We start from the raw sequence: 23,291 nt of genomic DNA on the forward strand, positions 1-23,291 counted from the left end.
CTAGCGAGGTTCGGTTGGCTTCCTCGCTATCATCCTTTCGCGCCCAGGTGAAGACTGTTTTATTTAGGCGGGCTTTTAACTGAAAATGTTATAGTTTTAATCTATTTTGATTTAATCTATTTTAATTGTTTTTAACATGTATATTGGTTGTTCTGATTGTTTATTGTTTTAATTGTGAGCCGCCCTGAGTTCCTCAGAAGAAGGGCGGGGTATAAGTATTTTAAATAATAAAAAATAAAAAATAATATGTTGGCAAGGAGGCTGCATGCGTTAGGAGGGATGATGGGGTTCCTTTTAGCCCATTGGTGGACAAGTTTGTAGTCTGGAGATGGATCCACTGGATACACAGATGGCAGCAACAGCCAGAGATATCTTCCATTAGTAAAGATGTCTTCTATTAGTTACATCTATTATGTAGGCTGTACTCTTCCTTGCCACCTTCACCCACACTTTTGGAACCTCTTGGGCTGACTACTGCCATGTACTCTACATAAGGCTGCCCTGGAAGACTGCTCCAAAGCTGCAGATGGTGCACAATACAGCTGACCACCTGCTGAGAGGATAAGGAGAGGTGGGAGAATATACATCCAGTTTTGCAGTTGTTGCATTGGTTATGGTTATCTTGTAGGCTCAACTCACAGTGTGGTTTTAACCTTTAAATCCTTCATTGTCCAGAAAGTGCATGCCTGTGGGGTATCCTCCCTGCTTCCTCCCAGTAATTAAGATCTGCAATAGATGTTACATAATTGTTTGAGGTAATGTTGGGCAGGAGCAGGACTTTTAAAGAGGTGGGCCCAGGGGTGAAGAACTGCCTTCTGAAGGAGGTCTGTCGTACATCCTTGATGGTTTTGAGAATGGCCTGTGGTATTTAATCTGCTTTTACTTGTTTGTAGCTTTGTTTTTATTAATAAGGGATTATGTAATTTTAATAATGGTTGTAAACCACCCCAAGTGCAGAATAAGGCAGGATAGAAATATCTGAAATAAAATAAATGGGCAGGGAGCTCAGCACGTGCATGATTTTAAAGTGGCTTGCATGCACCCAATGGTCTTGTGAAATTTCCCTTTGTCTTCTGACTACATAACCCAATAGCTGCTGCAGGATATTTACTGAAAACAGGAATTGCCTAGATGTTACAAAAAATCCCTAATCCTTCACAGTGCTGGTGAATTCCAACCTTTACAAAAATCTATGTATAGTGAAATAATTCAGAAAGCATAAAAGACAATTTAAAGTAATTTTTATATAGAAACTCACATAAACTGAATTTAAAATACAGATTTTATAAGTCAAATCAAATATCTAGAGAATGATTCATTTTGAACGTACAAAAGTTGCTATCTCCAGGATTTAACAGCACAATCCTATACATGTCTGCTTAGAAGAAAGTCCCATTCAGTGGGCTTATGTGAGTACAGAATTGCAGTCTAAGAGTCTTGGTATCATCTTGGCTATTTTAACACAATCAAGTATAACATCTCACAAAGGTAATCTAAACCCCACTTCTTATGTCGCTCCAACAAGGCATCGACTTTTTCAAGAAATGTAATTTCACAGAATTTGCCTGAAAGGAAAGTAAGAACAACAAATTGAGGAACAAGTAAAGCTCATTTTGCATTTGCCATGGATTTATTCTGTTAGGGGCAAAGCCTTCTCACCTGGACCATTTTTTTACATAATTATAATGAAGTTGCATTTAGCCAGGGCTGACACCACAGGGCAGCCAGGTCGGGACGTGGCTGAGGGCCCGTCCTTAGGGTGGGAGGGTAGTGCCCCCATTCTGTGATCCGTGGCAGCGGCAGCTCCCGACACTGCCATGAATCACAGAGAGGGAGCTCCCAGGTACCTCCCCCCATATAGTTAGCGTGGGCCACGCATGCCCCACCTACCTCTAAGTGCTCCTGTTAATGATGTGTGCGCTGCACGTGTATGCCTGCATCAGCCCCTTAGGGAAGCCTCCGCTGCCAACTTGATTGATGGCAGGCATGTGCACATAGCACACATCATTGACAGGAATGCTAGAGGTAGGGGGGAGGCATGGTTGCACATGGCCTGTATAGAGGGGTTGCACTCTGGTGCTGCGGGCCTGGGCAGGCTGGTGCCCAAGGGCTCTGGCATTCCTGGCGCTGGCCCTGCATGAGCCCTCAAAAAAGCTATTAGCGACCTGGTTCTGATGTCATGCTAAAACGGTGTAAGGCAATGTGGTGTCCTTTAGATGTTATGGACCAACTCCCATCATCCCTTGCTGCCTGGAGTCGATACAGGAGTTGTAGTCCAGTACCTGGAGGGCACCACGTTGTCTACCTCTGAGCTAAATCATACTTTAGCATGATGAGAATTAGCTACATCAAGGCTAGTACACTCCCTACCTTACCCCTTTTTCTTCTGCACAACCATGATGAGTTTTGAAGCTGTCACCTGCAGTTTAGATTAACCAATGTTTATCATGTCATCTGCACCTGGCAAACTGTGGTTAATCAAAGGCAGATGAAGCACAACCTGTGCTTCCCTTACCAGGGTTCAATTAAACCAACCCCAACCCTGCAAGAGAAGTAAATTGCCACCACCCCTTAAACCTGGTCACCCACTCTGGGCCAAGGGGAAATCCAAAGTGCTAGAAATAAGCCTGCCAAGGATTCCAAAAGACAAGAGCTAAAGATGCACTCCTTGTCTTGGAGCCTTAAGGCACAATACCCAACTATACAGTAGTCTGTGGCTAAATGGCCAAGGTGCTGTATTCAGAGCCAAACTGCCCCTGCAGTGAACACACACTGGTAAAAAGAGGTAGCTTTATTAAAATAAAATGTAAGTGCAAAAATATAGCAACAAAATGATTCCTTAAATCAAACACCCAAAAGACAGATAAAATTATAACAAATAGAGAGAGTTCAAGTCACAAGAAAAATAACAAATCTGTCTGGCCTATTCTGTAGTCACACTATGGGAAGACAGGCAGAATAACGTCATGGTTGCACATCTCCCCCAGAAATATATGGCCTGGATAGCAGATGGAACCCCAACATCAAGTAGTACCAAGAAACATTGGGGAACCAACCATGAGGTGTGTAGGGCAGGTGGGTGTGACTTGGGGAAAATTGCCTCATGGGCCAAATTAAGACCCCTGTCTCACCTAATTAGGCCTTAGGCTGGAGGTTCCTCACTGGTGATCAAAACAATGCCTTGTTTGAAACAAGCCAACTTTAAACCATGGGCAATGAACCTGGTTTGTCTCAACAAACCATAATGAAGTTTAATCACAGCTTAAGACTTGGACATAAGAACATAAGAACATAAGAAGAGCCTGCTGGATCAGGCCAGTGGCCCATCTAGTCCAGCATCCTGTTCTCACAGTGGCCAACCAGGTGCCTGGGGGAAGCCCGCAAGCAGGACCTGAGTGCAAGAACACTCTCCCCTCCTGAGGCTTCCGGCAACTGGTTTTCAGAAGCATGCTGCCTCTGACTAGGGTGGCAGAGCACAGCCATCATGGCTAGTAGCCATTGATAGCCCTGTCCTCCATGAATTTGTCTAATCTTCTTTTAAAGCCGTCCAAGCTGGTGGCCATTACTGCATCTTGTGGGAGCAAATTCCATAGTTTAACTATGCGCTGAGTAAAGAAATACTTTCTTTTGTCTGTCCTGAATTTTCCAACATTCAGCTTCTTTGAATGTCCACGAGTTCTAGTATTATGAGAGAGGGAGAAGAAGTTTTCTCTATCCACTTTCTCGATGCCATGCATAATTTTATACACTTCTATCATGTCTCCTCTGACCCGCCTTTTCTCTAAACTAAAAAGCCCCAAATGCTGCAACCTTTCCTCGTAAGGGAGTCGCTCCATCCCCTTGATCATTCTGGTTGCCCTCTTCTGAACCTTTTCCAACTCTATAATATCCTTTTTGAGATGAGGCGACCAGAACTGTACACAGTATTCCAAATGCGGCCGCACCATAGATTTATACAACGGCATTATGATATCGGCTGTTTTATTTTCAATACCTTTCCTAATTATCGCTAGCATGGAATTTGCCTTTTTCACAGCTGCCGCACACTGGGTCGACATTTTCATCGTGCTGTCCACTACAACCCCGAGGTCTCTCTCCTGGTCGGTCACCGCCAGTTCAGACCCCATGAGCGTATATGTGAAATTAAGATTTTTTGCTCCAATATGCATAATTTTACACTTGTTTATATTGAATTGCATTTGCCATTTTTCTGCCCATTCACTCAGTTTGGAGAGGTCTTTTTGGAGCTCTTCGCAATCCCTTTTTGTTTTAACAACCCTGAACAATTTGGTGTCATCAGCAAACTTGGCCACTTCACTGCTCACTCCTAATTCTAGGTCATTAATGAACAAGTTGAAAAGTACAGGTCCCAGTACCGATCCTTGAGGGACTCCACTTTCTACAGCCCTCCATTGGGAGAACTATCCATTTATTCCTACTCTCTGCTTTCTGCTTCTTAACCAATTCCTTATCCACAAGAGGACCTCTCCTCTTATTCCATGACTGCTAAGCTTCCTCAGAAGCCTTTGGTGAGGTACCTTGTCAAACGCTTTTTGAAAGTCTAAGTACACTATGTCCACTGGATCACCTCTATCTATATGCTTGTTGACACTCTCAAAGAATTCTAATAGGTTACTGAGACAGGACTTTCCCTTGCAGAAGCCATGCTGGCTCTGCTTCAGCAAGGCTTGTTCTTCTATGTGCTTAGTTAATCTAGCTTTAATAATACTTTCTACCAGTTTTCCAGGGACAGAAGTTAAGCTAACTGGCCTGTAATTTCCGGGATCCCCTCTGGATCCCTTTTTGAAGATTGGCGTTACATTTGCCACTTTCCAGTCCTCAGGCATGGAGGAGGACCCAAGGGACAAGTTACATATTTTAGTTAGCAGATCAGCAATTTCACCTTTGAGTTCTTTGAGAACTCTCGGGTGGATGCCATCCGGGCCTGGTGATTTGTCAGTTTTTATATTGTCCATTAAGCTTAGAACTTCCTCTCTCGTTACCACTATTTGTCTTAGTTCCTCAGAATCCCTTCCTGCAAATGTTAGTTCAGGTTCAGGGATCTGCCCTATATCTTCCACTGTGAAGACAGATGCAAAGAATTCATTTAGCTTCTCTGCAATCTCCTTATCGTTCTTTAGTACACCTTTGACTCCCTTATCATCCAAGGGTCCAATTGTCTCCCTAGATGGTCTCCTGCTTTGAATGTATTTATAGAATTTTTTGTGGTTGGTTTTTATGTTCTCAGCAATGTGCTCCTCAAATTCTTTTTTAGCATCCCTTATTGTCTTCTTGCATTTCTTTTGCCAGAGTTTGTGTTCTTTTTTATTTTCTTCATTTGGACAAGACTTCCATTTTCTGAAGGAAGACTTTTTGCCTCTAAGAGCTTCCTTGACTTTGGTCGTTAACCATGCTGGCATCTTCTTGGCCCTGGCGGTACCTTTTCTGATCTGCGGTATGCACTCCAGTTGAGCTTCTAATATAGTGTTTTTAAACAACTTCCAAGCATTTTCGAGTGATGTGACCCTCTGGACTTTGTTTTTCAGCTTTCTTTTTACCAATCCCCTCATTTTTGTGAAGTTTCCTCTTTTGAAGTCAAATGTGACCGTGTTGGATTTTCTTGGCAATTGGCCAGTTACATGTATGTTTAATTTAATAGCACTGTGGTCACTGCTCCCAATCGGTTCAACAACACTTACATCTCGCACCAGGTCCCGGTCCCCACTGAGGATTAAGTCCAGGGTTGCCGTCCCTCTGGTCGGTTCCATGACCAACTGGTCTAGGGAATAGTCATTTAGAATATCTAGAAACTTTGCTTCTTTGTCATGACTGGAACACATATGCAGCCAGTCTATGTCCGGGTAGTTGAAGTCACCCATTACTACCACCTTTCCTAGTTTGGATGCTTCCTCAATTTCATATCTCATCTCAAGGTCTCCCTGAGCATTTTGATCAGGGGGACGATAGATCGTTCCCAGTATTAAGTCCCTCCTGGGGCATGGTATCACCACCCACAACGATTCTGTGGAGGAGTCTGCCTCTTTTGGGGTTTCGAGCTTGCTGGATTCAATGCCTTCTTTCACTTATAGAGCGACTCCGCCACCAATACGTCCTTCCCTGTCCTTCCGATATAGTTTATATCCAGGGATAACCGTATCCCACTGGTTTTCTCCATTCCACCAGGTCTCCGTTATGCTCACTATATCAATGCTCTCCTCTAAGACCAAGCACTCCAGTTCTCCCGTCTTGGTTCGCAGGCTCCTAGCATTAGCGTACAGGCACTTGTAAACAGTGTCTCTCTTGTGGTTAGGCCTGTGGTAATTTTGCTCTTCTGAATTTATATCCTATGCCCCTGCTCTCACAATGCCTACTTCTAGGCCTACCCCTTTTAAAATTTCATCATTTCTTTGGTTTTTATCCCAGGGGGGAGGTTTATTCCGAACCGGACCTTTCTCAGCTCCTGTCGGGTTTCCCCCCTCAGTCAGTTTAAAAGCTGCTCTGCCACCTTTTTAATTTTAAGTGCCAGCAGTCTGGTTCCATTCTGGTTCAAGTGGAGCCCGTCCCTTTTGTACAGGCCCGGCTTGTCCCAAAATGTTCCCCAGTGCCTAACAAATCCAAACCCTTCCACCCGACACCATCGTCTCATCCACGCATTGAGACTGCGAAGCTGGGCCTGGCTGGCTGGTCCTGCGCGTGGAACCGGTAGCATTTCAGAGAAAGCCACCTTGGAGGTCCTGGCTTTCAGCATCCTACCTAGCAACCTAAATTTTGCTTCCAGGACCTCACGGCTGCATTTCCCCATGTCGTTGGTGCCAACGTGCACCACGACCACTGACTCCTTCCCAGCACTGTCTACCAAACTATCTAAACGACGGGCGATATCCGCAACCTTCGCACCAGGCAGGCAAAACACCTTGCGGTCTACAGCAAGACAAACTGCAGTTAATCTAAACTGCAAATGAAAGCTTCCCAAATCCTCCTTGTGGTTGTGCTAGAGAGGAATGGGGATCACATGAACTAGATACCAGCTGAAGCTTTTTGCTTGCGTGCTGCAGGTATAAGGCAAACATATTTCTCAAAGTTTCCCAAGATTAGGCATGCTCAGGCCACAGTTACACAATGAAATACTGCTGGCACATATTTGGTTCATCTGCCTTCTGTTCTGATGTAGCCCAAACTGTTATCCTTTGAATTCTCTCAATAATCTTCCCTATCTGTATTAACATTGTTTTTCCACGAGCTATACCTGATTATTCTAATTCCCTACAGCCTATAATAGCCCAGGGCTTGCCTGGATGAGGTGGGCACTTCATGCAGTAGGGTTTGGGTGTCATGATTTTGTTGCTGTATTCTTACTTTGAGGAAGAGGCATATGTGGGATTTTCTACTTCAGGTGTCAGAATAACTTGGCTGGCCTTGGGTGCTGTGCACCTTGGCTTGGGCTGGCACAGTCTGCTGTACTGGCTCAAGCAGCAAAATGACTTGGGCCAGCCCTACATAACAGACTATTCTGTACAAAAAATTCTAGCCGTTCTTTATGGACTAGGCATCAATCTCCAAAAGGTTGCGCAGAGCTATGCATCAAAACAAAATGAGCTTGAGTGATATAAAGTTTGGATCTCAGATGCATGCCTCTGAGCCTGCTCTCAACACACATTTGGAAAACACATACAGATGGTAAAATGGCTATTGGATGTACACAAACATGGTGATACTGCCTTTTACAGACACTGTGGTACTTGCATATGGTGATCACATTACTCACTGTGCACATATTTTGCAACAGAAAGAGCAGGCAGCCACAGAACTGCTGGAGTGGCAGGGGCAGGAGTACCAATATTTATATGCTGACAACAGTTCAGAGAAGTGTGTGATATGTACTGTATGTGGTGGCACACTGCAAATCACACAGGCTCAGATGTAAGTACAACAGCACAAACATACTCAGGTTCACACAGCAGCCACAGTCCAAAGTAATTACGGAGAGGCAAGATGAAGAACGCCAGATTTATGTGCAGGTGGAATATTTAAATATAATATGAACTGGTCCAATAATATAGGTTAAATTGCTAGGGCTCAGCATTGAAGGTAACCTTGGACCATAAATAGACAGGATCTGTTAGACTAGAAGTGCAGGTTCAAGTTTCTTTTCCCTAGCACAACATAATTAGCACACACAAAAATGGGGAAGTAATGGTTTTTCAGGGCTTTGATACATTTCTGGTGTCTATTTTCAGACTATACATGCCTTCTACATCCTGCTTAGGAAGCAAACATCCACACAAAGCATCACTATCTTTTGTCAGTGGGAAAAGGCCCAATTTGTTCCTACACCAAGAATGCATTTTGATAGAAATTAAATCTGCTGTTCAGCTGACTCACCAAATAAACTTTCAATTTCAGATTCAGGAACATAGAAAGGTGGACCTGGAAAAGGAAACAAATCTAATACTGGAAAATCAAGCTGAGTATGCCCCTAAACACTTTAAGAGTCAATGAGTTTACAGATGTAACCTGTTTAATTTCAATCCAGTTTGGTGATGGTCACTTGTACTGCCAAAATGAGATAAGAGGGATTTGTGAGAAACTGAGAAATCATGTGGGCAAGCCTTGTACAATGGCTTGCTCCTGATACCTAAATCCTAGCCCAGTTTTAGGTTGTACTGGACTCTTAAGAGTTAAGGTGGATTTCCATGATCGCTTTTCCTGAATGGTAGAAAAATGCCCTTTTTTGCAATCAGCTTGTAGTGGAGATCCATAAATACCTGAATTGTGCATTCTTTTGTGTTGTTATTCATTAACAATCTGATCTGTTGCCTTGATTTAAATTAGGAACATAGGAAGCTATGGGTCAGATCATTGGTCCATCTAGCTCAGTATTGTCTATAATGACTGGTAGCAGCTCTTCAGTATGCTTCTGAATGCCAGTTGCTGGAAACCACAGGAGGAGAGAGTGCTCTTGTGCTCAGGTCCTGCTTGCGGGTTTCCCACAGGCATCTGATTGGCTGCTGTGAGAACAGGATGCTGGACTAGATGGGCCACTGGCCTGGTCCAGCAGGCTCTTCTTACGTTCTTGTGTTCTTAGGATTTCAGGTGGAGACATTCTCAGCCCTATCTGGAGATACCAGGGATTGAACTTGGGACCTTCTGAATGCAAAGGAGATGCTTTACCACTGACCTACTGCCTTCTCTGTTGTATTTTAACTGGAATGTTTATAAGTTGCCTGGAGCCCAGTTTTAGAACTGAAAAGTAGGCAAAAATTTAATAAATACAATCAAATAATTGGAAGCATAAATATGTGCTGGGATCACAGACCAACAGGCATTTGGAAAACCTGACTTTTCAGGCTTGCTGAACTTATGTTGCCTGGTAATCTCATGTTGGACTCATAACCCAGTTTCATAATCCTCCATGATCACAAAAGCTCATCTTTTGATGGGAAACCAGGCTGTGTTATTCAACATTAGATTTTTTACAATATCAAGCTGGGGATTCAGCTCTCACTACTTGTGAATGCAATTTGTTTCAAACTGGTTTTGGTACTGTATTTTATGTTGTTGTGACCCACCCTCAGACCTAGTGGTTGGGCGCAGCTAATAAATTTGATGGTGATGATGACAATAACTGCAACTTACCTTTATGTTTGCTTGGGTCATATAAACAGGTCACTAGAAGACAATGGCACCCGCTGTTCATTAGCGATAGCATCGAATGGGCATAGCTAAAGAAAGAAAGAAAAAACACTGTGCCACCTCAGCTAGCAGGTTTTAATACACTCCCCTCTTCCAGTAAGCAGTAAGATGTTCCTGATGCTGTCTGGATTCGGTTTCCTTTGGAGGACAGGGGTCTTACGGCCTTCTTGCAACACTTGGTTTATTTACAAAATATAACTTACAAGCAGCCTATGCACTCCAATTGGCAGCAGATTTGCTACTTTGCATCAGGTCTTCAGTGAGACATACCTGCCCCCACCAGGTGCCCTCAGCTCATGGCTAACTTTCATTTTATTCAAGCAACTGTCAACTTTCCCTGTATTTTTTAACACACACACACCCTACCTGGGAGAGAAGGGGTGGGTCAGTTTCCCAAGTCCCCAGTGAGTGTTTCCCTTGCAAACATTTACAACCTTTAGCTCCTAACTAAGGAAACAGGCTCTACCAACAATTCTAGGTCATTTACAAGCAATCTCCCTAACAAACAGTCACCCTATTATTGTAACGAAACTCCATTGCCATGCCACTGTCATAAAGCTCCATTAAATACCAACTACCAAATTTAGCACAAAAACGTTGGCTTTTTTTTTTTTTTGCGGGGAGAGGAAACCACATTTGGGGGTTCATTGTTAACGGAACTCTGTAACAACAGAGTATTGTTACAGAATTCAACATGATGAGACACAATGCACTGGGATCTTCTCATACGCAAACCCCTTTGAAATCAACAGTGGTATTCTTGGGTGGTGATCTATGTTGATCAGCAAGTATCCTGTTCTTATCCCACAGGGGAGCTGCCAGGGCAAGGCAAGATGGGTGTCGCAGCCCTAATGAGAGTCCCCTAGCAAGGAACTTGTTCTGACAAGGGCTGGAAGCAGTTGTTGTGCCAAAAATTTCTCCATCAATTAATGAGAAGAGGGATTACATTCAAAAATGATCAAAGGAGAGAAAAAATCAGTGTAATTCTCATGGGTGGGGTGTAAGGCTTTTGTTGCACTTCAAGGTGCCCATGGCATATTTGTGAGAGTCCTTTACTTCATTTTACAAATCATCCCTCCAGTGGTCTGCACTCTGTAACCTTCTTGGATGTATGCACTTCCTGGCTTTCCTATAAGTGCAGAAGGCAGAGATACTGCCTATTGTATGCCTGACCACTGTTATTATTATTTTTTACATAAAATCTTTTTTACTTTTAAAGAAATCAGTGTAGAGTAATTTTTAACAAAGGTAAAAAGGACTTATCTTAGACAATATCAGCCACATTCAAGGTACTTGTATTAATTCACAAAGCCCTAAACAACTTGGGCCCCAAATGCCTTAAGGACCACCTGACTCCCTATGTTCCATCTCAAACACTGAGATCTTCTGATGGGGCACTTTTGGTGGTTCCCCACGCCCCTCAGTTTTGGTGTGGCAGGCCCTGTCCCGTGGAACTCCCTACCAATAAAGGTTCGACAGGAACCATCCCTTCTTTCTTTCAGGTATCTCTTGAAAACCAGACTTTTTGGACAGGCCTTATAACATGATTCCCCCCCCCGATACAGTATTATTGCTGCTTTTATTATTATTTTTAATGATATTTTTATTGTTTTTAAACTTGTTATGCCTTCGTATGTTGTAAGCCGCCTTGATGTACTCTATGAAAAATGCAGCCTATAAATACTTTAATAAATAAATAAAATCACTGATCTCAGGTGCTCAGCAGCCACCTCCTCTGGCTTCCCACACTTCTGCTAAAACCCAGGGGAAGACGTCATGAGGTAACTCCTCGCATTAGGTTTTTTGAGATCAGGAAGTGCATGCAGCTGGGAAAGATGCAGAGTGCTGGAGAAATCTTTAATGGAAAGAAAAACAAACACTGCATGGCCACCACACAATGGTAAAGCAAGCTCAATCTTGCACCCAACCAAAGAAATTCCACATCATGTGGAAGAGGCAGAAAAACAGAAGCCTCTTTCGCAGGTGATGGAAGCTTTCAAGAAATCGGCACAGCACTGGTTAGAGGCCTTCTAAGCCTGTGCCTCCAGTCTACCTCTCCTCGGCTCTGCCCCCTTTGGAGAACTAGAGTCTCTTAAAGGGCCAGCCTTCTGGCCTGAAAATGGGCCCTTCTCATGCACTCCATGTGTACTTCCACCTGGTGCACTCCTTGCCCTATTGGACTGGTATGTGAGACACTTGATTTGGGCCTGGGGAAAGATGCCTGGGAGGGTCCCAGCTCTAGATAGGTCCAGCCGGCTCCTGCCTCCACCCTAATGTTCAGTGAGTCCTCAATTATTAGCATCAGGCTCAGAGCCAGGAACTAGGTCCAGGCCCCCAACTGGTGACACTGTTGCCTCAGTTTGGTGTCCTGGTCAGTGCTACACTCCATGACTATGACCATGCTCCTTTCAATTTCCTGAGCCTCTTAGACCTCCTAGCAATGGTGCCACACCAGAAGAAGAAGAGATGCCTTTCCACATCAGAGGGCTAAAGGGACATTAGAAGCAGTTTCATGGGCTTACAGGTTCCCCACCCATGTGCTAATGTTTAAGCATGATGCACACAGTTTATTTAACTTCAATGGCAAACCATTGAATTTCTATTAATATTCAATTTATTATGAAACTGTGCATTCAATTCTTAAGGCAGCCTCAAGTGGCAGAGTGACTAGTGCAAATTATTCAGTGATGTCGAAGAGGAAATTACTGTTTCCTTAAAGCCAGAGGCTTTAGCAGAGAGTAGGTCCAAGCATTAACAGAGCGTAAAATAAAATGCAGTATCAGTTACTAACCGTTCTCTGTCACAGGGGTTAACAGCTACTAGAGATCCCCTGTCCCAAATCCCATCGAATTTGCCAGTAATCGTGCTACAAGGAGAAAGAGGGGAGAAAAGCAGTTGCACATCAGAAACTGTAACAATCATGGTTTTATGACCTAAGAGACAGGAAACGCAGATGTTACGTAAAAGAAGTGTAGGATTTGAAATTGCAGCTCAGAGCTCTCAAACTGCTTAAGCAAGAGCCACCCATATGATGCAATTGTGATATTTGTTCAGAGCATTCTGCAAAGGTGAAAAGAATGTGTATTACCATGTCATGCTAAACAAGTGGGACCTGCAACAAAATGTCACAGTCTAGCGTGCTCTATGTTACTCCACACCATTCTCCCTCCTACCCTGTTTTCTGTTACCTGCCCCTCAACAGCATTTCATTTTATGAGCACTAAGCACTCTCAGTCCTCGGTGAATTGGGGGGTGGGGGGTTTGTACTTCTGCAAACCTTGAGCTTCCCCAAGCCTGCTGATCCCTTTCTCTTCTGCACAGGTGGTGCCATTTTGACTACATAAACAAGAGCACTCCTGCCTGAACATAATAGAGGAAATGCCTAGTTAAAGTTACACAAATTCTGATTTTCGTAATCAACCAAAGGAAAATCAGAGGTCTAACTTCAGTGTAACTTAAACAATCCCAAATTACTAATACGGAATGAGGAAAGAAAATATGTAAACTAAATTATTATTAGTCCAAAAGATATCCATGCCTTGGGCAGGTTAATTTTTAAGTAGGTTGTGGATGCGATGCCTGTCTGCCCTTGTTTCTAAGTTGATTGTTACACTGCAACACAGCAAACTAGGACTGCATTTCAAATTTCTGTATGATCGTATGCCTGTGGAAATTTTCATTCATTCATTTATTCAATTTCTACCCCACCCATTCTCCCAAAGGAACCCATCCTGAGACGTTTTCTGTAAAAACTTGGTATCTACAATGTTTTGCTTCAAAAAAGATCACAATAAGGAGACTGCATCCTATACACACAGGCGACTGCACCATGTAAAAGTGTCTGTGGCTTTCATGATGAAAGGAAGTTTGTGGAAGGAACTTTGTCTGATTATCAGTAATTCCCATCCCTGTTCTCTCAGCAATCCCCTATGCGCCATCCCATATTGTTCAAGAGGATCCTCCTTAGAGGCTTTTTGGTGGTGCAGGTAGCCAAAAGGGTGAAGAGGAGACAGGAAACTTTCCTTCCAGGAATTTCTTTAAGTGAACTTAAGTCACAGAAGTTATGACAGTAAACTTTGGCTTGGATTCAAAGCAACTACTACAAAGTCATTTAAAGGTATATTTTCTGAAACAAAGAAGATGACTAATCCACTCTATTTAGGAGCAAAACTGACCAATCAGAGCCTTAAACTTAGCTAATGAAATTTGCCTGTCAGGTCTGTGGGTGCAAGTCACATGCTACTCAAGTCAGTAGTAAAATTCCCCATGATTATGGGCTGCACCAAGAGTTCCTAGCCAACAGTATTTTAATTCATGTACATGCAAGTGCACTGAAGTACTTTCAATTTTCATAAGAGATATTTAATCTTACAAACTGAAATGTGAATATTAATTAATCACAAAAATACATCCCTGTTCTGGGAATAATGACGAATCAGCAATGCCATATTAAGACGCAGAAAAATATGCCATGCCTAGTATATTTTGAACTCTTGTCCTTATTTCTTAGGAAATCTTTGTTGGGATCTAACTAAACTGAGCTTAACACCGTTATAATTTGTGAACAGATTCAAAGCCATCATTTTGCTCCTACCTGGTCAAATCATAGATATTGCAGCAGTACAAAGAAATATTTCCAGTTGTGCTCTACAGTGAAAAACAAGGAGAACCTTCAATTAATATTTTAAAAATAAAAACATTGAGAAGGAATAATTAATAAGATCTTTTAAATCTGAAATAGCGTTAACTGCCATTTCACTTTATTAAATAACCATAAAGAGATCTAATGCACAGCAGTACTTAATTAATGATCTAGCCTTAAACACGATGTGATGAATCTCCTACAGAGATACGAGTTGAAAATCCTGTGGAAACTTCATGTAAATCAATTGTTTCTGCTCAGTGAATTTATATTGGCAGGATAATAGATCCAGATGTCTTCATCACATTAGCAACATTGCAGGAAAATTTATGCACAGAAATACAGGGTACTTCCAGACAACCTGTTTATTGAGCATTTATTCCAATTTGTTTGCAAGGAGATTAGACAACATTGGCATTCATTGGCATGAATGAGCATTCATTCAGATTTGTTTGTGGGAAGGCTAGATGACGTTGCTATCCCACACTTTCCAGTGCATTTTCCTGTCACTTTTCTTATTGCAAAAAGGTTGATATTTGATTTATGAGGGAATCATGATTCACAGTAACCATGGTTTGTGGCAATATGTTTTTCTAATGTAAACTGCTTTGTGAATGTTTTTAACCTAAAAAGCAGTATAGAAACAGCTAAAATAAATTAATAAAACATGAAACTATGATTACTAATGGGAAAGGAAACAAGGAGGATTTATCCAAAGTAGGAAGGTGGATGGAGAAGGAAGGGAACATGAATTTCTTCCTTAAGATTTTTCTACACTGCCCTTCACCAAAAATGGTCATAGGTTTTGACAATTTGCAAACATAGTTTGCAGGGAGCCACAATCATATCCATACTGGACCTTGGACCGTCCCATGTGCTTAGCTGCATTAATAACACACACACTTTTTATGAAGAAAATTCAACACAAACTAAGGACAGATAAATCTGTCAGATTCAATTTATATCAGTTTCTCATTTTTCTCCAGTCTTAAATTAAGTTCACCCTATTTCTGCATCAGTTTGTGTTATGTGTTTGTGTGCATTTCTCCAATATGCATATTTTTGTATGCAATTTTCCTCACTGTATGCATTTTTGCAAGACATTTTCTCTAATATAATGCATCGCTGTACGTTCTTTTCACTAATCTACACATTTGGGGACACACTTTCATCCTCCAACATTCCTCCCACTCAAAATTAGACAGGCACTGTCTCTGCTGAGTTTCAGATGCCTGGTTAAAACCATTTTATTTTGGGAGACCTTTGCATCATGAATGCTTCTGATATTTTAAATTTTCTGATGTTTTTTGTTTATTTTTTTTTGAGATTTAAATTTTTTGTTTTAATTTAAATTTTTGAGCTTTAATTTATGTTTTAAATTGTATACATTGTGGATTTTTTATTGTTGTAAGACACTTTGAGCCCTAGAGGGTGAAAAGCACGATGTAATTTAAAATAAATAAATAAATGAATTAGCATATCTTTTTTTGTTTGGGTTTGGTTTTTTTTGGATGCATTTTTTGCTTGAAGAACTGCACTGGACATTTTGGAGAAACATACATTTCAAAAAGAAGCTGCCTTTCAACTCAGGAAGTGTGAATTAGAAAGATTCACATGGAAATGAAGATCTCTTGCATCCTCAACACAAACCTTCAATAATTTAGCAGGGATCTCTGGCACTGTTTCTTCTGAAAAGGAAAGCTTTTGTTCTGCAAAAAACTCCTTCAGTGCACTTTCACTGATTTCCACACCGACAACTTGGTGCCCCATGTCGGCTAACCTACATGAAACAATAAAAAGGTAGCAGACTTTATTGTGTTTTTAAAACCAAAGAAGGAAGACCAAAGTTCACTTGGCTAACGATATGCAGGGCCACTCCTCAACTGCTAGGGTCTGAGGTTAGGCAAATATATGCAGGAGAACCCCATCGAAGGATTGTTGCTTTTTAGAACAAAGGAATGTACTTTTGGGAGTGGTAAAATTGAAGTAGAAAAACAATGAGGGAGGGCAGGAAGTGGTGTACCCCCTCTTTTCAGGCTCTCTGGCAAACTGCTTTTCTTTTGTAAAACTTTATGAGGAGGATGCTGAGGCTCTTTTTATGGATTTGCTAGTCATGGTTAGTTAGCGCCTGAGCATTCATGGAAATGGAACAACACTACACACACCAATGCTTGGGAGAAGACGTACAAAGAATTTTAAGCACGCTGGTTCCCCACAGTTGCCTATGGGGAAGGGAAGGCTCCATGTGTACAAATATATTCATATGAGGTAGAATGATGGCATCTACTCTGAATTAAACACCAGAATGAAATGCGGCTGAATCATTCTGGCTTAAATTATGATGATGATGATGTTTGTTTGTTTATACATACCACGCCTTTTGGCCAAAGACCCTCAAGGCGGCTTACAAAAAACACAAATATAAAAATACAATATAGAATACATCAATAAAACAATACAATTTACAAAAGTTAAATAACTACTCCTAGGCTAACAATGTAAATTGTAAAATGAATTCCCATACTGACTAAACCAGCTCAGTCCCAGGATCACTGAAAGAAGTGTGGATACTTCTGTTATAATCCCAACATCATGCATGTTCTTTCCAAGCATTCGTGTGTGTCTTTCAAACATTAACTGAGATGCATACCAAGTTGTGCCAGTTCTAATAAACAAAAGAGGCATGAAAACAGGCATTTTGGTAGAAACTTGATTGTGAACCCAACACAGCCAGACCACCTTAACGCATCAGCAATCTCTATCTAGATGGACTAAACCACAACATCCAGCCATATTCAAACTTACAGGATGCTACCAATTGTTCTAAAGCCCAGGCACCATGCCTCACTATGGTTGTGTCAGGGTTGGCTGAGTCCTATGGATACCTGCAGAGAGCTCAGGCTGAATGCTAGTGCTCTTGCACAGCTCCCATTCATCTCAATAGTGACTGCACAGGAGAACTTCCTTGTGCCTAGCCCATTAGGCTCAGCTTTGAGGCATTTAAAATTGCAATAGCATTTAATCCCTTGGCCTGAGAAGAACTCCTTAAAAAATGAGCTATCGACATGAAGTTTCTGAAAGTGACAGGAGAGGTGTGTTGGGTAAATTACTGTTCAATTACCATTTCATTTCAATGGCTTTGCCACAAAGTGGGAAAAGTATCTTCAGCCTGCTCCGGCCATTGAGAAAATTATCCAGATACTTTCTTAGGAGACTGCAGAAGAAAAGAAAGTTATTTTAACAACATAACTTATTTTTACTTACAGAGTCTGCAAATGGAATGTAATAACAGCTTGGCCAAAAAAGGAAAAAAGCTTATTTACTCAAAGATGAGACTACTTCAGTTTTTCAAATGAGTGCTTCAAACCAACATCACAAACGGACAAAACAAACCAGGGTACCAACGTGGATTCTATTTATGCAGTTGGGCTATTAGGAGAACACTCTGCAACCACACTTGGACACTCAAGTGTGAACATAGGTAGCTGACTTGCACTGGGTCAGGCTAGTTGTCCATCTGGCTCAGTATTGTCGACACTGACTGGCAGCGGCTCTCCAAGGTTTTGGACAGGAGTCTTTCCCAGCCCTACCTGGAGACACCAGGGATTAACCCTGGGGGCCTTCTGCATGCTCTACCACTGTGCTATGAGGGTGGGCTGAAGGTAGGTTGGAAGCTCCTGGGAGACCTGTGTGATTTGATTAGGTTTCTGACTTCTAATTGCTTAACAGTTGGAACAACCAAACATCATCATCATCTTCTAAATGAGCCTGAATTTTTTAAAAAAAGGTTAATGCAACACCAGGAGTTGATTTTTATGTAAAAGGACTGTGAGCTCAGTTCTGGGTTGAGCATGTGCTAAGTCAGTGGTGGGGAATCCTCCAGTCCATAAGCCTAATCCAGTCCATGTGCAAATCCTCTCCATTTGGCCTGTGAGACCCTTTCTGCCAAGCCACACTCTCTAGTCCTACACCTAACATCAAGTATGGGGCAGATAAAGACTCAACTGGACCAAAAACTGATCAGTGGGGCCTGTAAAGCCCTGTGCAATGGGATTTCCAAGCAGTGACAATCAGCTGATCATAAAAACTTGCAAAGCATTGTGCCATTGCCTGCATGGTTTGATTGCAAGCTGCACGGGCAAAAACGGGGCACTAGGTGGTGGCTGGCCCCACCCACCTGTCAAACGTGACCTGCAAGAGGTGGGGAGCTAAATTTCCCCATCCCAGCTCTAAGTGTATGTCTGCCTCTACACCACTATTCTGCACCTGGCTCCAGGTAGACTTTAGGGATCTAGCAAAAACAAAGTAGATCTTGCAAGCCTGATGTCTGCCCACCCCCAACCTAGGACACACAAAGATCTGAGAACAGAGGGTGGAGTCTGTATTTCCAAAACTCCCAAGGAAATCAGCTGAAGTTTGGCCATCACTTTGAGTTTCAGAAACATCCTGAAGAAAATGCTACACTAGATGAACATTTTGCCTGATCCAGACAGGCAGATCCCGATGCAGACAGGCAGTGTGTGAAATACTGCCCCATTGAGCAACCTTTTATTTCTATTAAGTTTAGCAGAAACTGCCCAAGCATTTTCATGTATTTTTCCCATGGCTATTGAAGGGAAATATGTTCTCTGTAACATAAATAACAAATGGAAGCTAATTGTCAAGCTTTTGCAGTAACTTCTTTTTTTAAGGAGAGTAGCATTGCTATCCACATTCTACAGCACACTTATGGTCACATCAGGTTCTCTGCCTTCTCAGCAAGAGTGACCTCAGACTACAATAAGGGGAGTGCAACCAACAGTGTAATTTTATACATGCTTACTCAAAAGTAAACATAATTGAGCAGTATCCAATGAAGTAGTTTCAACATAATTGAGCGGTATCCAATGAAGTAGTTCCGTTAGTGCTAGGACTTCCATTTATTCAGTGGAACTTCCCTTTCCTCTCCTTGCACTCCCCTGCACCCTCCCCAAATCAGCTCTGGAGGGTTGGGGGGAAACCTAGAACAGATTTAGGTGGTGTGCAGGAAGAGGAGAGGGAGGATAAGTTCTGTTGTGTAGCCAGAAGTGCTTGTGCCAAAGGAGCTATTTCACTGGATACTGCTCACTGGGTGCAATGGAACATTCTAAGTAACTAATTAATTTTGAGTAAACATGCAGAGGAGTACACTGTAATGCATCCTGTGATTCAGCAAAGCAAAGAAGGTGATTTGAATTACTCACCTTGAATTAACAGCCATAAAATAAAACAGCTGCAGGAATGCATGTAAATGTCATCAGCATTGCATTTTTTAAAAGCCATTTTTTACAAGAGAGACAAACTCTTCTTTCTACAAACAATATTATTATAAAATGGGGTAAAGTAAAATACAGAATTACATACGGATGTACTTGTTCATTATGAAATCCAATATTGCGAGTCTGCCATTTCTCCAGCCATTCTACTTCACTCAGTACTCTGTCTTCTTGTGACTTGGCATCACCACAGTCGTCCTTTCCAAATGTATCTGAGGGATTTTCCATGGTCTGGACAACCTTTCTACAGAAAAAAATGCATCACAACCACTTGTGAATCATTAGTTAGCATATCCGTCTTGCCATTAAGCAAGAAGCTTTGCACATGTTCACAGCAGAAAGTTTCCCTCCCACCCACTTCAGCTTAAATTCAGTAAAGGTTATGGAATATTCTTAAAATATTGCATTGTAGAACCAGCAGAAAGGCACCATTTGTACCTTGTACCAGTAGAGTCTTACAGCATGATGAGCGTTTATTAGTTGTTCTGCAATGCTTCCCCAATGACCCTCTTGCATTATACCGCCACAAAAGTGGGACAAGAAATAACCCCAGAACATTTGTGGTACGGAAAGTCACAGGATTTCAGCAGGATGTTACAGGGCATGTATTGATTGGAAACAAAGCAGTATGATTGCCCCAAAACATTTATAGGCGCAAACAGTATTGAAAGCGGGATTGTGTATAATCGCCCTGATACTATCATGAGTACAAATAATCTTGAATGAACAATAAAATAGACATTTGGAGGGGTCATGAGGCAGGAGACACTGAACTAGTCTTGTCAACATAGCACAGGTCCCATAGGCAACGTATGAAAAATGTGTTGAGTTCCTGTGTATGGCAGTGTGTGTTTTGTTTGATTATGTCCACATACGTGTTAACACATATCTGCATGAAAGTAAAAGGGGAATGGGACAGCATAACTTATTTTCAGTTGCAACCATGGAATTGGCAGAAATGGGGAACCTGTGGCCTTCTAAATGTTGATGGATTCCAACTCCCATCAGCCCCAGCCTGCGTGGTCAATGGTCAGGGATGATGGAAATTGTTGTCCAACATCTAGAGCAGCCTTTCCCAACTAGTGTGCCTCCAGATGTTGTTGGACCACAACTCCCATCAGCCTCAGCCATTGGCAATGCTGGCTGAGGCTGATGGGGGTTGTGGTCCAACAACATCTGGAGGCACACTGGTTGGGAAAGGCTGATCTAGAGGGCCACAAGTTCCCCACCCTTGTGTTGGGGCAGCCTTTCCCCAACCTTTGGGTCACTGTTGTTCCTGGACTACAATTCCCATCATTCCTGACCATTGGCCATGCTGGCTGGGGCTGATGCGAGTTGTAGTTCAGCAACATCTGGGGACCCAAAGGCTGGAAAAAGCTGTGTTACAGGATTCCTCTGACCATTTCTACTCCCAACTGTGGTGAAAGGAGAGGACATAGTAGCTTTCTACACAGTGATACAAAGCAGTTCCCCACAGTAGGCCAACAACCAGGCAACTAAATGAGATTCCTGTGGTGTTGAAAGGCTTAAACAGGCTTTACACTGTTCTTCATGTCTACTGCTCTCCCATGTTCTTCATGCCTACTGCTGTTTTCACATAATTTCCCTTTTGGTTTGGGTTCTTTCTTCTTCACTGCATTATCCTAGCCAATCAGAGATCCCATAATGAACGTGATGATATCATAATGCTATACAGCCAATCACATTTGGCTCCATTCTGATGTCTCTGAAGGCAAATAAAGCTAAACTAAATGCGAGTGCAATGATTTCTAGGCTGTTCACATAGGTGAAAAAGGTGGGGGACCTTTCAGACAGAGGGCTTCATTCCATAGTGGGAATCTTCTGGCTAGCTGCATGCCAGTGCTGGGTGGGGCAATGGAAGTGTCTCTAATCTTTGTACAGTAGGCAACAATCCAGCCATGCAAAAGTCAGAGGTTTCTATGTGTACATATCTCCATCCAGAGAAGCAAGAGACATCATTACAGTTCAAGGACACATTCCAATCAGGCAAAATAACTGGAGGAGGATGTGGCCTATGGAGGAGGGAAAGAGCAGGTGGGATAGAGAGGACTGGAGGGCTGCGTTTGGCCCCTACGCTTGAGGTTCCCCACCTCTGACATAGATGATCCTAGCCAGTCAGGAAGATGAGGGCAAATGAAGACATTTAGGGCTATGTTTCCTGGACAGGTGAACATGGTCACTTTCATCATCTCTTGGAACAATCCTCAAAAGTTTACGGGAGGAAGGAGTTGTCTTTCATCACTGAAGAGTGTTTGCAAAAGTATTCCCCTTTAACCTCGTACAGCTAGTAACCACCACCTGTTTCTTTCCACCCTCAGAGGCTAGAGAACACTGTGACAGTCATTTGGCCAACCAGAATACACCATCCTTAAGGTAAGTGGTGTGCTGTCTCCGGGTGTATGTGTGTATATCTAAAGATGGGAGTGCATGTATGTTGACAGCAATGTAGACCCACATTCACATACTGTACATACCAAGGCACTCCAAAGACAGATACTGGGCTTGATGGTAGAAAAATACAATTGATGGTTGTCAAGCAACCAACCAGCCCACCAGAGCACTGACTGTGTAAGTCAGCTACCAGGTTCCTCTTGCTTCCCCATTATGAATAAGTTCTCTGGATAAATCTGGCCTTCTAAGTGCTGTAGCGCCAGCACAAATCCCAATGAAGTAGAAGCAATGGAGAAGGGGCATGATAAGTCTCAGGGGATTAATAACAACTGGCACAGTCATTAACCAAAAGGGAGACAATAGTCAAGAAATCAGAAGAAGGCTAGGACTGGGGAGGGCAACTATGAGAGAACTAGAAAAGGTTCTCAAATGCAAAGATGTATCACTGAACACCAAAGTCAGGATCATTCAGACCATGGTATTTCCGATCTCTATGTATGGATGTGAAAGTTGGCCAGTGAAAAAAAGCGGATAAGAGAAAAATAAACTCATTTGAAATGCAGTGTTGGAGGAGAGCTTTGCGTATACCATAGACTGCAAAAAAGACAAATAATTGGGTGTCATAACAAATTAAACCAGAACTATCACTAGAAGCTAAAATGAGGTTATCCTACTTTGGACACATCATGAGAAGACATGATTCACTAGAAAAGACAATAATGCTGGGGAAAACAGAAGGGAGTAGAAAAAGAGGAAAGCCAAACAAGAGATGGATTGATTCCCTAAAGGAAGCCACAGACCTGAACTTACAAGATCTGAACAGGGTAGTTCACGACAGCGACTTGAAGGCACATAACAACAACATTTTTTTAAAAAGTGACCTTAATGAAGAACGACGGTCGAGACAAGTCGGTGGGTGGACTTTGCTGGCTCAGTCAACCCAGATAGGAAGTCGAGCGACGGCGACGGCTTCTGCCACCTTCTAGGCTGCACGCTACCGGCTCTCTCTCCCTCTCTCCGTACGTGGTGTGGAAAGGAAACTAGAGGCTTGCTACATTGTCTCCTCCCCTTGCCTCTCACGCTACGCGCTGAGGACAGCGGAAGCAGCTGCGGCAGCAGGAGGAGAGATTCGACGGGAAGAGCTGGATGGTGGTGATCGTTAGGCGTGCGGTGGCGGCGGTGAGTGAGCGGCTTGCTTGTTTGTTCCTCGGGCTAGATCTCCTTCGGCCGGACAAGTTAACATTTCCCCT

The 23,291-nt window shown here is 42.6% G+C and overlaps 2 protein-coding genes across 6 annotated transcripts in view; one reads left to right on the top strand and one right to left on the bottom strand.

Moving 5' to 3' along the window:
* Positions 1 to 1,224: 1,224 nt before the first annotated feature.
* On the bottom strand, positions 1,225 to 23,265 carry TPMT (thiopurine S-methyltransferase). Of its 3 annotated transcripts, XM_061592979.1 has the most exons (9): positions 22,923 to 23,254; positions 19,718 to 19,873; positions 17,457 to 17,549; positions 15,986 to 16,115; positions 14,288 to 14,340; positions 12,485 to 12,559; positions 9,637 to 9,722; positions 8,383 to 8,427; positions 1,225 to 1,565 (listed from the first exon to the last, which is right to left on the bottom strand). In XM_061592979.1, exons 2-9 carry the CDS (start codon positions 19,855 to 19,857, stop codon positions 1,453 to 1,455), a joined length of 735 nt encoding a protein of 244 aa, XP_061448963.1. In that variant the 5' UTR covers positions 19,858 to 19,873; positions 22,923 to 23,254; the 3' UTR covers positions 1,225 to 1,452. The 3 variants fall into 3 exon arrangements, with proteins under 3 accessions (XP_061448963.1, XP_061448980.1, XP_061448971.1); XM_061592996.1 differs by lacking the exon at positions 17,457 to 17,549 and having other exon boundaries at positions 22,923 to 23,265; XM_061592987.1 differs by lacking the exon at positions 8,383 to 8,427 and having other exon boundaries at positions 22,923 to 23,258.
* KDM1B (lysine demethylase 1B) overlaps positions 23,133 to 23,291 on the top strand; it is a 37,584-nt gene continuing 37,425 nt past the window's right edge. For all 3 annotated transcript variants that reach the window (XM_061592957.1, XM_061592951.1, XM_061592967.1), the window contains exon 1: positions 23,133 to 23,220. The gene's annotated coding sequence lies outside the window, so the exon portion shown is untranslated. The remainder of the gene's footprint in view (positions 23,221 to 23,291) is intronic.

Source organism: Rhineura floridana, chromosome 1, assembly GCF_030035675.1.
Source record: "Rhineura floridana isolate rRhiFlo1 chromosome 1, rRhiFlo1.hap2, whole genome shotgun sequence".
Lineage (NCBI taxonomy): Eukaryota > Metazoa > Chordata > Lepidosauria > Squamata > Rhineuridae > Rhineura > Rhineura floridana.